The sequence below is a fragment of the Podarcis raffonei genome, chromosome 16 (assembly GCF_027172205.1).
Source record: "Podarcis raffonei isolate rPodRaf1 chromosome 16, rPodRaf1.pri, whole genome shotgun sequence".
Lineage (NCBI taxonomy): Eukaryota > Metazoa > Chordata > Lepidosauria > Squamata > Lacertidae > Podarcis > Podarcis raffonei.
The window spans coordinates 12,733,978-12,747,627 of record NC_070617.1 but is presented as its reverse complement, the minus strand read 5'-3'; the positions used below and the strand labels follow the sequence as shown (position 1 = coordinate 12,747,627).

Genomic DNA, 13,650 nt, shown 5'->3' with positions numbered 1-13,650 from the left:
TTGTTTGTTTGTTTTTAAAGTATGTGTGTGAAGTCAAATATTGCAGTGTAGTTTCTCTTGATGGCATGGGAAATTGATAGGCCTGTGTGTTTGGGGCATGCCTGAATAATAGAGCAGGGACAGGGGATCTGTGGCCCTCTGCAACGTTGTGCACTGCTGCTACCATTATCCCTGACCACTAGCCATTCTGTCATGGGTTGGTGTGAGTTGACGTCTAACAACATCTGGTGTGCTACAGGTTCCCCACTAATGATGGTTGCTCGAGTTCATATAGAAACTATCACAAGTCCTTTGGCACCATAAAAATGTACTGTAGTAGAAACTTTCATGGACTGGAGCCCATTTCATCTGATGCATGGGTAGGCAAACTAAGGCCCGGGGGCTCTATCCGGCACACGGATGGTCCGGGAATCAGTATGTTTTTACATGAGTAGAATGTGATTTTATTTAAAATGCATCTCTGGGGTATTTGTGGGGCATAGGAATTCATTCACCCCCCCAAAAAAAAAACATAGTCCGGCCCCCCACAAGGTCTGAGGGACAGTGGACCGGCCCCCTGATGAAAAAGTTTGCTGACACCTGATCTGATGCATGACCTGTTATCCTTAGTTGAAAGAGAGAGAGGAAAACTTGTATGTACAGAGGGGGGAAATTGTAACCAGCAAGGCCACAAAGGCAGTGAAATGCAAGAGCCGCAGTAGGTCTGCATACCCTCAACAGTGGTAATTGGTGCTAATACAGTCTTCCTAGCTTTGCTGTGTTAGTTTAGCACCTCTGGTAGGGGAGAGATCCCACAATTCCTGGGATTTAGTTTCAACTGAATGCTAGCTGAAGTGGAGAGGAGCACTTTCCTTCTGTGGGTGACCAATTTCTTGCTAGACTAATCAACTACTCCCCCAAATAATGCACATTGGTGTTCTTGCAGGCAGCCTCAGACAGGGCAGCATGTGAATTTTTTCTCTTGTGTGCGCACATTTCCTATCTCCCCCCCCCCACACCCAATAGAGTGGGATGTGACCTGAGAAGAGCAACTTAAGGAAGGGAGCTGCTGCTGCTGCTGCTGCTGCTGCTGCTGCTGCTGGAAGCAAAAGTGGTTGGGTGGCACTCCTATTTGAAATACTTTCCAGACTTCCAGGTGAAGATGGCAACGATTGAGGCTGCTTTGTCCTTGAGTTCCATGGTCTGTTCTAGTTTTAATTTGCTTTATCTTGATAGCAGTTGATGTTGGTTGCCACATACAGTCAAGAAGCATATCTGTTTTACTTCTATGTGGACTTAAAAGCCATTTATTTTAATTGGAGGATAGGAGATTGCAGAGCAGCTCTTTTGGCTCAGAGTTTTAAACTGATAAACGCTTAAAATACCTTTCTTGACCAAAAGATACTCTGTAGTTTTAACAGTTTTAACTTGGTTATTACATGTGTACAGACCTATAGTACTTCAGAACTCCAGAAGTGTCCATTGCCAAATTTAGTCCTCTAATCTATGCTGCACTATTGTGACTCAGCAAGGGATGCAGATGTAACTTTATTTCCCCCCCCCAAAAAAATTATTCATTTTATAACACAACTAAACAACACAAAAAGAAAAAAAAAACAATTACAAACAAATTCTTGTCTTATCTTTATTTTTCTAAACATTGTTAGGTGGGCTTCTCCAAGTCCCCCCATCTGATTTTTGTTTTACCTCATCTTTAGCAGTTTACATGTATAATAATTTTTAACCATTTTTTATCACACTTACTTTTACCATAAAAATCTTCACATTTTATCACTTACAAATAATACTATTTTAAAATTCACTATCTTCTACTTCTAACCCTACAGCCTATATCCACTTCTAAAGCTATTCTAAGATTTAAATATTAACATATTTTTTCAGATATTCTTTCAACTTCTTCCAATCTTCTTCCACCGTCTCTTTTCTCTGATCTCGGAGTCTCCCAGTCAGTTTGGCAAGTTCCACATAATCCATCATCTTCATCTGCCATTGTTTGATAGTTGGTAAATCTTGTTTCTGCCAGTTCTTCGCTAGTAATATTCTTGCAGCTGTTGTGGCATACAGAAAAAAAGTAACATCCTTTCTGGGGATTTCACCCCCTCCCCCACTATACCAAGTAAAAAGGCTTCTGGTTTCTTAATAGATGTGTTTTTCAACACTTTTTTCAGTTCATTATAAATCCTTTCCCAGAAGTCTTTTACCTTGGGGCACGTCCACCACATGTGGTAAAAGATTCCTTCTTTTTCCTTACATTTCCAGCATTTATTATCATGAGTATGATACATTTTTGCTAACTTCACTGGTGTTAAGTACCATCTGTACATCATTTTCATCAAATTTTCTCTTAATACATTACATGCTATAAGTTTAATTCCTTTTTTCCACAATTTCTCCCAATCCACCATCATAATATTGTGCCCCACATGGGATGCAGATGTAACTTTAAAGTGCTTGCAGGAAGATTAAATTGATATATCTTACATGGAGAGCCCTGGAACTTTACATTGTGAGTGTGCAAGTATGGGACCGGAGAAGCCTTATCCCAGGTAAGAGGTTTTGCTACATACTCCTAATGGAAGCTTAGCTAACTGTTCAACTGATCTGGGCTTGCTAGGAGCTGATATATATGCTCCAAGGTAACCTCAGCTTCCTCCATATAATGAAAGCTCAACTAAGCGTAATAACAATCTTGGCATAACAGACTCTACCACAACAGAGACTGAAACTCCTTCACTGTGGGAACTTTTACGCCACCAATGTCTCCTGTCTACACAAACAGCAGAGGGAATCTTTAGCAGAATCGACACATTGGAAAAGGAAATTTTGGGTTTGAATGCCATAATTGGTGCACTGGCTGTGTTAGTGAAGACAGGAATTCTGACTGTAGCCCTGCAGATAAGACCTACCAGCAAAGAAACTGAAGTTAGTGGTGGTTTGAAGGTACATCAAGATGGGAATAGGTCTGCATTTGCTGAGACCCTATCAGATTTAGTAACCAAACTGTTAAATTACATCTATGAAGATCGGACCTTAGAAACCTGCTTTTACACCAAAATGAATGCTCAAGAAATGGATTTGTGGGAATTGTTTTCCATTCTCAACCCTTTCAGATTCAAGCCTCCTGGTAGTGGATTAGTATGCTGATAACCCACTTGCTACCATCCAAGGAAATGATCTCAGCCCATCACCTGATCTAATTTGTTTAAGCCCCAATCTGGCATCTTTCGATGGAACTCCAGATGTTTTAGGTCATCACTCCCAAGTTTCCTGCTCTACAGCGCAGACGAGAGGAAAAGGCAGAAAACGATGAATTAATAAACCCACTTTGAAAGGTAGTGAATGAGGGAGAAAGTTCAAATTTCAGTGATGATTCTTCTAAAGAGAGGTCCCCAGATGTCCTGCAGGTGGTCATTCATAACTGGCCAATGAAGAAATCCAGTGGAATAATGAAAACAGAATCTGAACTGCAAGCAGGACTGAAAGGTTGCCCACCTCTGACTTGGTAATACAGGCAACCCCCCCCCCTTATGCATGTTCAATGTGTGCACACGTCGCAAAAGGGAGTGGGGTGGAATGGGGGTGTTTGCAGGCTTTTTCAGTGGCATTTCAAATATACGCAGAATGTGTGGTGCTGGTGTATGTAACTCCAGTGTAAATGGGGGGTTGTCTGTACAATTATTTCCTTTGTATGCAGATGGCCCCAGTTTCAGTCTGGCATCTCCAGACAGGACTGGAGCTCTGGAGAGCCGCTACCAGTTAGAGTAGGTAGTACAGGCAATGACCAAATCATACACACATTGGCTCTGCGCCAAACCTGTGTAGGCCTGTGCTACTACACTTTCCCATGTTAACTAAATTCTTCTGGAGGTTCCCGCAGATAAAATTAGGCCCCCTTTCTCAGTGGGGAATCTAGCATCTGCAGGCAAAATAATTTCAGGTAGTAGGTGATGGGAAAGACCCTTCTCTGCCAGAGACCCTGGAGAGCCATTGCCAGTCAGGGCAGGTAATACTGGTTTAGATGGAAAACCATCTCACAGGTCACACAAGTTGTTTTCCTATTATTATCTTTTATGGCTACTAAAAAGGAGCCCTAGTTAACTGGTTTGCAGATTTTTTAATATATGTACTTCGAAAAGATGCAGATAGCACAGACCATCTTAGAAGGATTCTTCATTTTTTATTCTCTGTTGCCTTCTCTACAGTTATGTAGGGTAGGATGTATGAGTGCATCAACTTGAAACAGCCTGCTTCAGCCTGGTACCCTCCACTCCACTGATCATTTACATGTAGTTTGGCCAGTGGTTGGGGATGGTGGAATTTGTCCTAAACATATGTAGCATACCAGGTTGGAGTTGGCTGCCTCAACAAGGAATACAGTTTCCCTCGGAACTACTGTTTCCTCAAATGCAGATTTTAAAGGATTGCTCATATTAGTATCAGTTGGTTGGTTGACTAATTACCAATTAATTAATTGCCAGGGCTCTCTCCCAATTTAAAATACAAAGAAGAAACTTAATTGACTGATAGCCCTACTAATAACCAACCCTCTGTGCTCTTAAAAATGGGGACAGAATGTAGATGTAACCAGACTTTCAACCCCCCTCCTTTCTTGCATCCTGCAACGTGACTTTGTACAAAACGAGGGTTGCCAGTTGCAGCTGCTGCTTCCAGAGAACTGTGCAAACACCTTCATTTTTTAAAAATCCCTGGGCAGATGGTAGGGCTTCTCAGAAGCTTCAGCTCCTTTGAAGCTGAGCACTACTTCCATTTATTATATATTACCGTTTTTGTTTTGACTTTCTTTTGAAGGATCTCAGGGTGGCATACTGCTCTTGCCCTCTGAGGTAGGCTGGGTTTAGAGATAGTGACTGGCCCAAAGTCACCCAGTGAGCTTTATGGCTGACTATGGATCTGAACCCGAATCTAGTGCTCTTTCTGCTGCTTGCACCTTGAATAGAGTGAGTGAGCTCTTTAGGAAATGTTAGAAGCAGTGGCAGAATTTCCCTTGATAAACAGAGACCACATCTCAAAACTTGTCTGTCAGTCCAGCCATTGGGTGCTTTCGTCTTGCTTTTTTAAAAATCTTTGTTATTTGTGCTACCTGTTTGCCCTGAGCCATCTAGATCCATCAGCAGAGATTAACACGACATGGCTCAGTTTTGAAGGTATTTCCTTAGCCTATGACTTTGTTTGCATGCTTGGATGGGCAGCTTGAAATTTCCCCTTCACCAATTACTTATTTGGTCTCTTTCTGCACCGCCACCCCACCCACATCTCTCTTTCTTCAAAGTAGTGATTTTTTCCCCTTCTAGTTAGCAGCTGTCTAGCTGGGAGTTGAAACTTTTCACTCAGGGTTCCTGAAGGAGGGGCAATGTGACCAGTGCTTCTAAATAGTTTTGGGTGTTATTTTTGTTGTTTGGAAGAGAACCATAGCAGCATGTTCTCCCTGCTAGATTTGGAGACCTTTTTCTCTCCTTGGTTGGAGTAGGGGAAGGACAGAAATGGAGTGGAAGTGCAGCTGAGCTCTTTATACAAAACAAGACGACAGGCAGAGGGCACAGAGTTCAGTGTCACATTACATGGTACAGGCTTTGAAGACTGGCCAGCAACAGACCTAAGTGTCTGCATCCACCCACCAGGACCTTTGCCAAAGGCTTCTGTATTTGGATCCACTTTATCCTCCACTTCCAGGTGTTCTTAAAGGCCCTGTATTGAAACAAGCATGGTTAAGGGATGGTTGCCAGCTGGAGGGAGAGGGGGACCTCATGGAATATCTGCAGAAACTTAGGTCTAAGGAGGTGTGTCAAAACACAATACCCTCCAAAACAAAATGTACAAGCAGAGGCAGGACCCCTCCCTCATGCTCCCTTCCAGTAACCATCCTGGATGCTCAGATGCACAAGATCCTAAAGTGACTTGATTTTGATAGGTTGGAAAAATACTTTTCCAGCCTCTCCTCACGTTTTGTTTGGTGTGTCTGGACCAAGGAAGCAGTGTCAAACTGTCTTGCTTCATTTTCTTCCAGTTGCTGCATTACAGTCCAGGAGACTTGGTTGCCCAGCCTCTGTTTCCTTTGAAAGTGTGCAGATATTTGGGTTTATGAACACACCCACACCTCCCACCTCCTTACCCCATATGTCTTGCAGAGGTCCTCCTGTTCTGTCTGCAAACTGGGGGCAAGGTTGGCTTCTCAAGGATGGGGGCCTAGAAGCTGATGTGGTGAAAAGTGGAATAAAGTCTGTGTTCTATGTTTATAATAATATTTTATTCTCTTGTTAATTATGCTGTTTTAACTGTTCATTTTATATTTGTCTTCCTTTGGTAATGTTTCCTTTTGAAATGTTTTAGGGGTTTTTTGTTGTTAACTTTGCTGCGTTGACTTCTCTATAATGTTTTATTTTGAAATGTTTGTTTCCTGTTGGTTATGTTGCTTTGATTGTATAGTTTATGTTTGACTTTCTTCAGTAATGTTTTATTCTGGATTGTTTTATTTGATGTTTTAATGTGTTGTAAACCACTTTCAGATTTTTTCCTAAAAATATAAAGTGGTATGGAAATGAATAATAAGAATTATTGTTGTTAAAATAAAATAAAATAAACAGAACCTGGCTTATGGAATTCCCTCCCTGAAGAGGCATTCCTGCCTGGCACCAGCATTATTGTCTTTTGGTATCAGGCACGGATTTAAAAAAGATAAATCTCACAGACTTTTTAGGTTGTTATTTAGACACATTGCAATTTAATATAAATTTTCATTTAGTGTTTTTGACTTGCTTTTGCATGCCGCCCTGGAAGATTTGCTGAAAGGGGCAGTGTATAAAAATATCAGATGAATAAATAAGTTTGATTTGTGTCTGTAGCAAGTCACTGACACAGCCTCTGTGGATGCAGAGAGCTCTTTCCCACCATCCGGAACTTTAGTGGAATTAAATTGGAGCCATGCAAACCCACCCCACTCGCCTGCAATCTTTTCTTTTGGTCCCAGCCCCTCCCCCTGCTGCCAGCTGTTTAAGCTGATCTGTAAAGAATGCTCTTTTCTCTGGCTTCTAGGCTTGGATTATACAGCTCTTTAACCAGCTCTCTCCAATCCAGCAAAAGTAGCATGGCGGTGCAGGGGTAGGGGGAGATCTGGCAAAGTCTGTTGCCCTATGGCAGTTGTTTCTTTTTCACTACCCCTCCCTTAAATATCATTCACATTATGGTGCTCCATATAAAGAGGCTAGGAAGTGGGTGTAAGGTACCTGTAATGGAGGTGCCCCATGGCTGTGGGTATTAATATACAGATGACTTACTGGAAAAGATTATGGGACAGATTAAAAACAGGAAAAGAATCCTTTAGGAAACTAAGAGCCTTTTGTTGCATACTGGACTCCATTTTAACTGTATGGAAATACTAGAGAAGGCGGCCAGAATGTTTTCTAACTTCTCAGGAATTGTAGACATTGTCATTTGCTTTAAATTTATTTTGAATCTTGAGGAGAGGATATAAATGACACTGGCCATTTTTATTTATTTATTTTTTCATGTCTTTTTATATGCTTTCCTATAATGAAAGATATGATTTTAGCTCAATTGGTAGAGCATGAGACTCTAAATCTCAGGGTTGTGGGTTCGAGCTCTATGTTGGGCAGAAAGATTCCTGCATTGCAGGAGGGTGGGCTAGGGGACCCTCGGGGTCCCTAGAACTCTACGATTCTATGAGAAGAAGGCTATCTCAAGACAAAGATGGCTTAGTAAAACAGACCAGGGGGAAACCCCAGTTTCAGTGCATGAGGAATACAATCTTCTCAATAACTTCATAATAGGAAAATAAATAATGGGTCTGCATGGATAGGTAAGCTATGCAGGAAAAGTGGGGGAAATCGATTCTCACCTGATTTTAAACTTTCCTCCCTGCTCCCCTGGGGGCAATTTTTACGTACCACAGGTGAGTGGCTTTATCTACATTTCTATCTGGATTTCAGTCTTGGCACCTCCTTCCTTACTCCCCTCTTTTGGGTTACAAATAAAACCTGAAACAATAATTAAAATTGCAATTCAAAATAGAAACAATGCTAGTTTATGCAGCACTGAAACAAGTGTATTTTTTTCAACTTGCTGGAATGCAATTAGCAAGGGAGGTAGGCTTCCCTCACTTGAGTTCCCTCACTTGAGAAGACCTTTATGAGCTATTTCCCCCCTCTTTTTTTAATGGCATCTTTTTAACTTGAGCCATATTTGGTTTTTAGACCGGCTGTTGTGATAATCCTGCTCCTGCTATCTGGCTACCCACCTCAAAGTGGGGATGATTGTTGCAGTCAAGGACAATGTGGGAAGCAACCTATTACTTATGGTGGGCTATTCACGCATGTGGAATAGATGAGGAGAAAACCTTAGTTTGTTTACAATGTGCTTTTTATTTTTTTTATTGCTCCACATATATACAGTAATGTTGTAATTCTTACAACACCCCTGAAAAGTGACCCTCCATTCTGATTCAGAGCTTGCATGGCCTCTACTGATCCAGATGTTGCAGAGCTGAGTATTATCAGCCAGGTGTTCACACCTCACCCTAGATTTCCTGATGACCACTTCCAAAGGCTTCACGTAGATTTGGGCCAAGATGCCACCCTGTGGCACCCCGGGGGGCGGGGGGACAATCACTCAGTGGTAATACCTGAAACCAACCCTGGATATAGAATCTGAAGCACCATAGAACAGTGCCTCCAGTACCCATCCCACTAAGTCGACTCAGAAGGATAACATGGTCAATGACAGCAAAAGCTGCTTGGAGATCATGTTAAGAATAACCAGTTTGCACTTTCCCTGTTCTCTCCATAAAAGTAATCCATCAGTGCAATGGATTTTGTCCCAGTGAACCTTTCCACAGCCTTTGATTCCCCCCCTCACCTGCTTGTTTTTCTCGCCTTTGAAAAAATACTCTGCTATTGCTTCCCCTCCTTCGCACAATTGTTTTTCTGTGGCACTCTCGGCCCTGCTAAACTTCTCCTGCATCCTGTTTTACCGCTGCAATATCAACTCTCTCCTTCTCATGATATTTCCCAGCTGCGTCTTCGTCTCGCTGAATTACTTGTGTCAAGGTATGTTAAGTTTCTGGAAGCAAGCCAGTTTCCCCTCCCTCCCCCTCTCGTGTGTGTGTGGGGGGGGGGCGGGTTGGAGTGCAGAGGGGAAATAACTGTTATGGGGTTTCAGGTTTTCCTGTGTGTAGCTTTCTGTATGTTCCCCAGATATCTCACAGCACATCTGAGTTAGATGTGTGCTGCCAAACAGCAGGAAGCTTTCTCTAAAATGCCAACAAATCTCTCCCCTCCCCATCCACCCTGCACCTCCCTCCCTCCTCCCTGCCGCTAGTCTGGGAGGGAGGAAGAGGCGGGGCTAGTGCCATACACAGGGAAGTAACCTTTCGCTTCCCTTGCAAGGAGTAGGACAAACAGGAATTGCTGGCCCATGAGAAGTGGCAGCTAGCCTGTCTAACAGCTCCCCATGACGGCTGCGATATGGAAGAGAATTAATGGGCTAGTGAGTACCGGGCAGGAGGGGGAGGGAGCTGAGCAGCCAACCACAATCCCGGTGTTCCGGGTGGGGGGTGTGTGTGTGTGTGTGGCATCTTAAGCTGCGCTTGTCACTCTCATAACTACTCTTGAGAGCCTTTGGGGGAAAGCAGGGAGGTGCCTTGGGAGCCTCCAGCCTCTGTTCATTGGGGGGAGAGCACAGTTGATGATGGTGATGATTACCCAGGCTTGATGGAGAGACAGTCTTTGTGGTTCTGTTTCTCTTCCTCTCTCTCTTTAAATTGTTGTTTAAATCATGTTAACTCCTGTTGTTCGGTTGGAACTCTTTACCTTCCCATAAGTGATATTTGAAGCTTTTACTTGAAAGCCCAGTAAAAACAGAGTCATCTTTTTCTCCCTCTCTTGCGTTTATTTTTTTGGATCGGCTATTTGCACTTGGAGGCAGGTTTTCTGCTGGGAAAGTCATTTGTTTAAGCACTGTTATGCAGCCCTTTGAGGAGTAGTGAACATGTATCCAACTTGGCTTTGTTTTCTTTCTTTTCCCGTTCAAGAAAACATGCCAATTTTACAGTGCTTTATTCAGAACCTGAAATTTGGAGTGTGACTTGCAAGTTTTGAAACACTAGTGAATATTCCCGTGGCAAAAGAGGGGTGTAAACAAGTGGACAGGGACCATAGTGGTGTTTGGAGGGGTGGGGGCACACCTGCATGTCATAAATGGTGGGGACAGGTAGCAATGGGCACAGAAACACTGCTTCTGAACATTGTGGGGGGGGTTGGGGGCTGGGGTTGACACTCTTTGTTTTCAGGTATCTCTGCAACATTGAGGACTATAAACTTGCTGCTTTTGTTTGTTTGCAAAAGCGTTAAAATTGACAATCAATTGAAATTGGGGGTCTCAGGAGTCAATACTCCTGGGCAGAATTGTAGAATACAGACTTGTTGGGTGAAAAACTTGAATGAACCCTGGAATCTTGTACACAGATCTCTAAATCAAGAAGCTGGAGCCGTCTAATGTGTGTGTCTGGGCAGTCCTGCTATTAATGGTTCCTTTTATACCTCAGCTATTTTTATTGATGGCATGTGCACTACAGCCCGGCCAGCAAAACAGAGGTGCCTGGGGTTTATTTTGGTGTCACTGAATAATCTTCAAACATTTCATCGCCCATTTCCTCCTTGGCATAGTAGAAAACTTTGACGAGTGGGGGGAGCAGAAGTACTCTTGTTTAATTTTTTTTAAAAAAGAATGTTCTGAGGTATCTCTGGACCACTGGTGATTCCTGAAATGGCTCCATTAGCTGGCAGGAAGTCTTGTTAGAAAGCTCCCAGCTTACTTGATTTCTTTTTTAAATTGTGTTCCTAGTCCTCAGGGTTTCAAGCACATATTTGTCTCAGAATGCCAAAAGGTCACAAATATGGAACCAAATGCAAAGGAAGCCCAAATTGCTACATTTTTAAAATGAGCACTTTTTAATTTACAAAGCCGGTGTTGTTTGTCTTCAACATTACTGAGTAGTATGCCAGAATTCCCTGTTTAGAGATGGGAACTGAGGCTGAGAATATGTAACTTGAGCGTAGGTTTCCACGCAGAAGGTCCCCAGGAGCAGTCTCTAGATACGGTTGGGAAACACTCCCTGGAGAGCTGCTGCCAGTTAGTGTAGACAATACTGAGCTAGACAGACCAGTGGCCTGACTCTGTATAAGGCAGCTTTCTTGGTCCAACTCATTGGTTGCACCACACACTCTTGTTTGTGGATGTTTTGGCACTTGCGATTTCTGATTCTATGACAAAGTTTTTTTAAAAAATATTTAAGAGCTCAAATTCTTCCACATTTTAGTGTACATCTTTAAGAAGAGAATTTGTTCAGAGGGCTCGAACAATTTGCTTGTACAATTGCTGAATTGTAAATTCAGATGCTCTTAAATATTAGTGGGATCCCTGTCTTACCTTGTACGTGAGTGGCGAATACAGCACAACTCATTGGCCTGTGTATCATAAGCAAATTACCTTTTTATGTCTGGCTACCTGGTTGTTACTTTCGTTTTAGCGTTTAAGCCTTTGATTCAGGAACTCTTCATGACTTCCTGTCTGGTGTATGATTTTCTTCATTAAAAAAAAAAATACTTCGAAGTGTCACAAGGCCCCAGAAACTGCATGCTATCTGCCCATAAAGTTTAGAAATACTCCTCAGGTACTTACTTATTTATGTTCCTTTATCATTTGCTATAGGGAACAACATATCCCATTGGCTCAGTGATGGAACATGTTTGCAGTGTTAGAAACTGAGATATGAAAGCTAGGAGCTAAATAGCACCTTAGACCTAGGTTATGGGCGCTACAACGGAATGTCTAGGAACACTTTTTTCCTTCTACTCTGCAGTTTTAATCTGATATCTTAGGCACAGTACTGTGTCCAGAGCTCAGAAACTGCGTGCGCTAATGAAATTCCCTGTCGCAAAATGCACTTGGAACAATGGGAATTTCAAACACTGCATGTTTGTCACATGCAAAAGATCCCAGTCCAATCTCCAGCATCTTTGGTAAGATTGGGAAATGGCTCTTGCCTTGAACCCTGGAGAGTCACTGCCAATCATTGTAAACTAGGCAGTGCTGAGCTAGATGGGCCAATGAACTCTCTGTAAGGTACTTTCCTATGTTCCAGGTCATATTTTGATATTGATCTTGGATGTGTTATAGCCGTGTACTGCTGTTTGCCATCCCCATGTTAAATGTGGTTGAAAGTGGCAGTATTCATGCGAACATAAGAAGAGCCTGCTCAAATATGGCCAGTGGCCCATCTGGTCCAGCATCCTGTTCCCACAGTGGCCAACCAGATGCCTATGGGAAACCCGCAAGCAGGATCCGAGCACGAAAGCACTCTCCCCTCCTGCTGTTTCCAGCAACTGCCTCCAACCATGGAAGCACAGCAATAGTCATGGCTAGTAGCCATCAGTAGCCTTCTGCATGATACTGTGCATCCTCAGTGAGAAAATCAGGAATAGATGGCCAACTTCTTTGAAAGACAGCATGTCCACCATTGCAGGAGTCCAGCAGCAGTGGCTGCATTCTCATGTAACCATGGCTTGGTGGTGCTACATGGATGAGCTCAAGCAAAGCATTGGGCTTGTGTGTTGCCTCCTTCAGGAGGAGGATTTCTGCTGAGTTTTGTTTTTCTTTTTATTGGTGTCATGTAAAGACTATTGGTGTCATGTTTGGTTCCAAGGTTTAAAGCAGGGGTCAGCAAGGTTTATCTTGCCTGGGCCGGTTCGGTTCCACGGAGATCCCTCCTTGGTTGGATCGCTTCCGCCCGCAATTTTCGGTGTCTGTGCGTACACAGATGCAATTTTCAGCGTCTGCATCTGTGCAGATGTGATTTTCAGTGCTGCATAAGCGAGTCCCCGCGCTGCGCCGGTTTAGCACAGCGTGCGAGCTGGCAACTAAGTTGAGGTGGCTCATGGGCCGGTCAAACGACCTCCGCGGACTTCTTCTGACCCATGTGCCCTAGGTTGCTGACCCCTGGTTTAAAGCAAACACCAGTAAGATTTTTTTCTATAACAAGCCAACTTCAAACCATGGGTTATGAAGCTGGTTTGGGTTTTAAATTCCTGGTACAAAGATAAGGCCAAGCTTGAGGTTCTTTAAAAACTGAAAGGAAACTCAGCAGAAGTCTTCCAGTCATCTGAGAGGAGTACTCTGGGGCTATGCATTGCTTGTGTTAGTTGAGTCTCATCTACATAACCCTAAACCTTGGTCTAGGGTTGCGTGCAAACGTGGGTTGTATTGGAGTTGGGTGTTCAGTCAAGGATTGTACAAGGAGGCCCCACATGAAGGGAGTGGAATGCCATAGAGCATGCCCCAGAATCTTCTGCTGCTCTGTGCAGAGGTGTGTGTTTCCAGATTGCCTAGTGCAGAAAAGGTAAGAATTTCTTGAAAACTGGTGGAATAGAGCTGTTCTCTCTCACGAATGCTTCACATCAGCTGCTGTGACGCTGTCATGCTTGACCGAGAAGGAAGGAGCCCATCTGTATACCCTTGAGGGCAAAGGAGTGGTGTGTTTGCGTGAGAGTTAAACTGAAGTTTGATCTGCCCATGCTCATCGCCCGTATAAGGTGGGGGGGGGGGCTGGACATTTTTTTC

At 43.2% G+C, this 13,650-nt stretch overlaps 1 protein-coding gene across 14 annotated transcripts in view; it reads left to right on the top strand.

Moving 5' to 3' along the window:
* MARK2 (microtubule affinity regulating kinase 2) overlaps nt 1-13,650 on the top strand; it is a 110,122-nt gene that overhangs the window by 22,447 nt on the left and 74,025 nt on the right. The window contains exon 1 of one of the 14 annotated variants that reach the window (XM_053369315.1): nt 9,417-9,519. The exons of the other annotated variants lie outside the window; for them this stretch is intronic. Coding sequence (XP_053225290.1) covers nt 9,484-9,519 — 36 coding nt within the window. The 5' untranslated portion in view covers nt 9,417-9,483. Of the gene's footprint in view, nt 1-9,416; nt 9,520-13,650 lie in introns of those variants that run through there. 14 annotated transcript variants of the gene reach the window in all.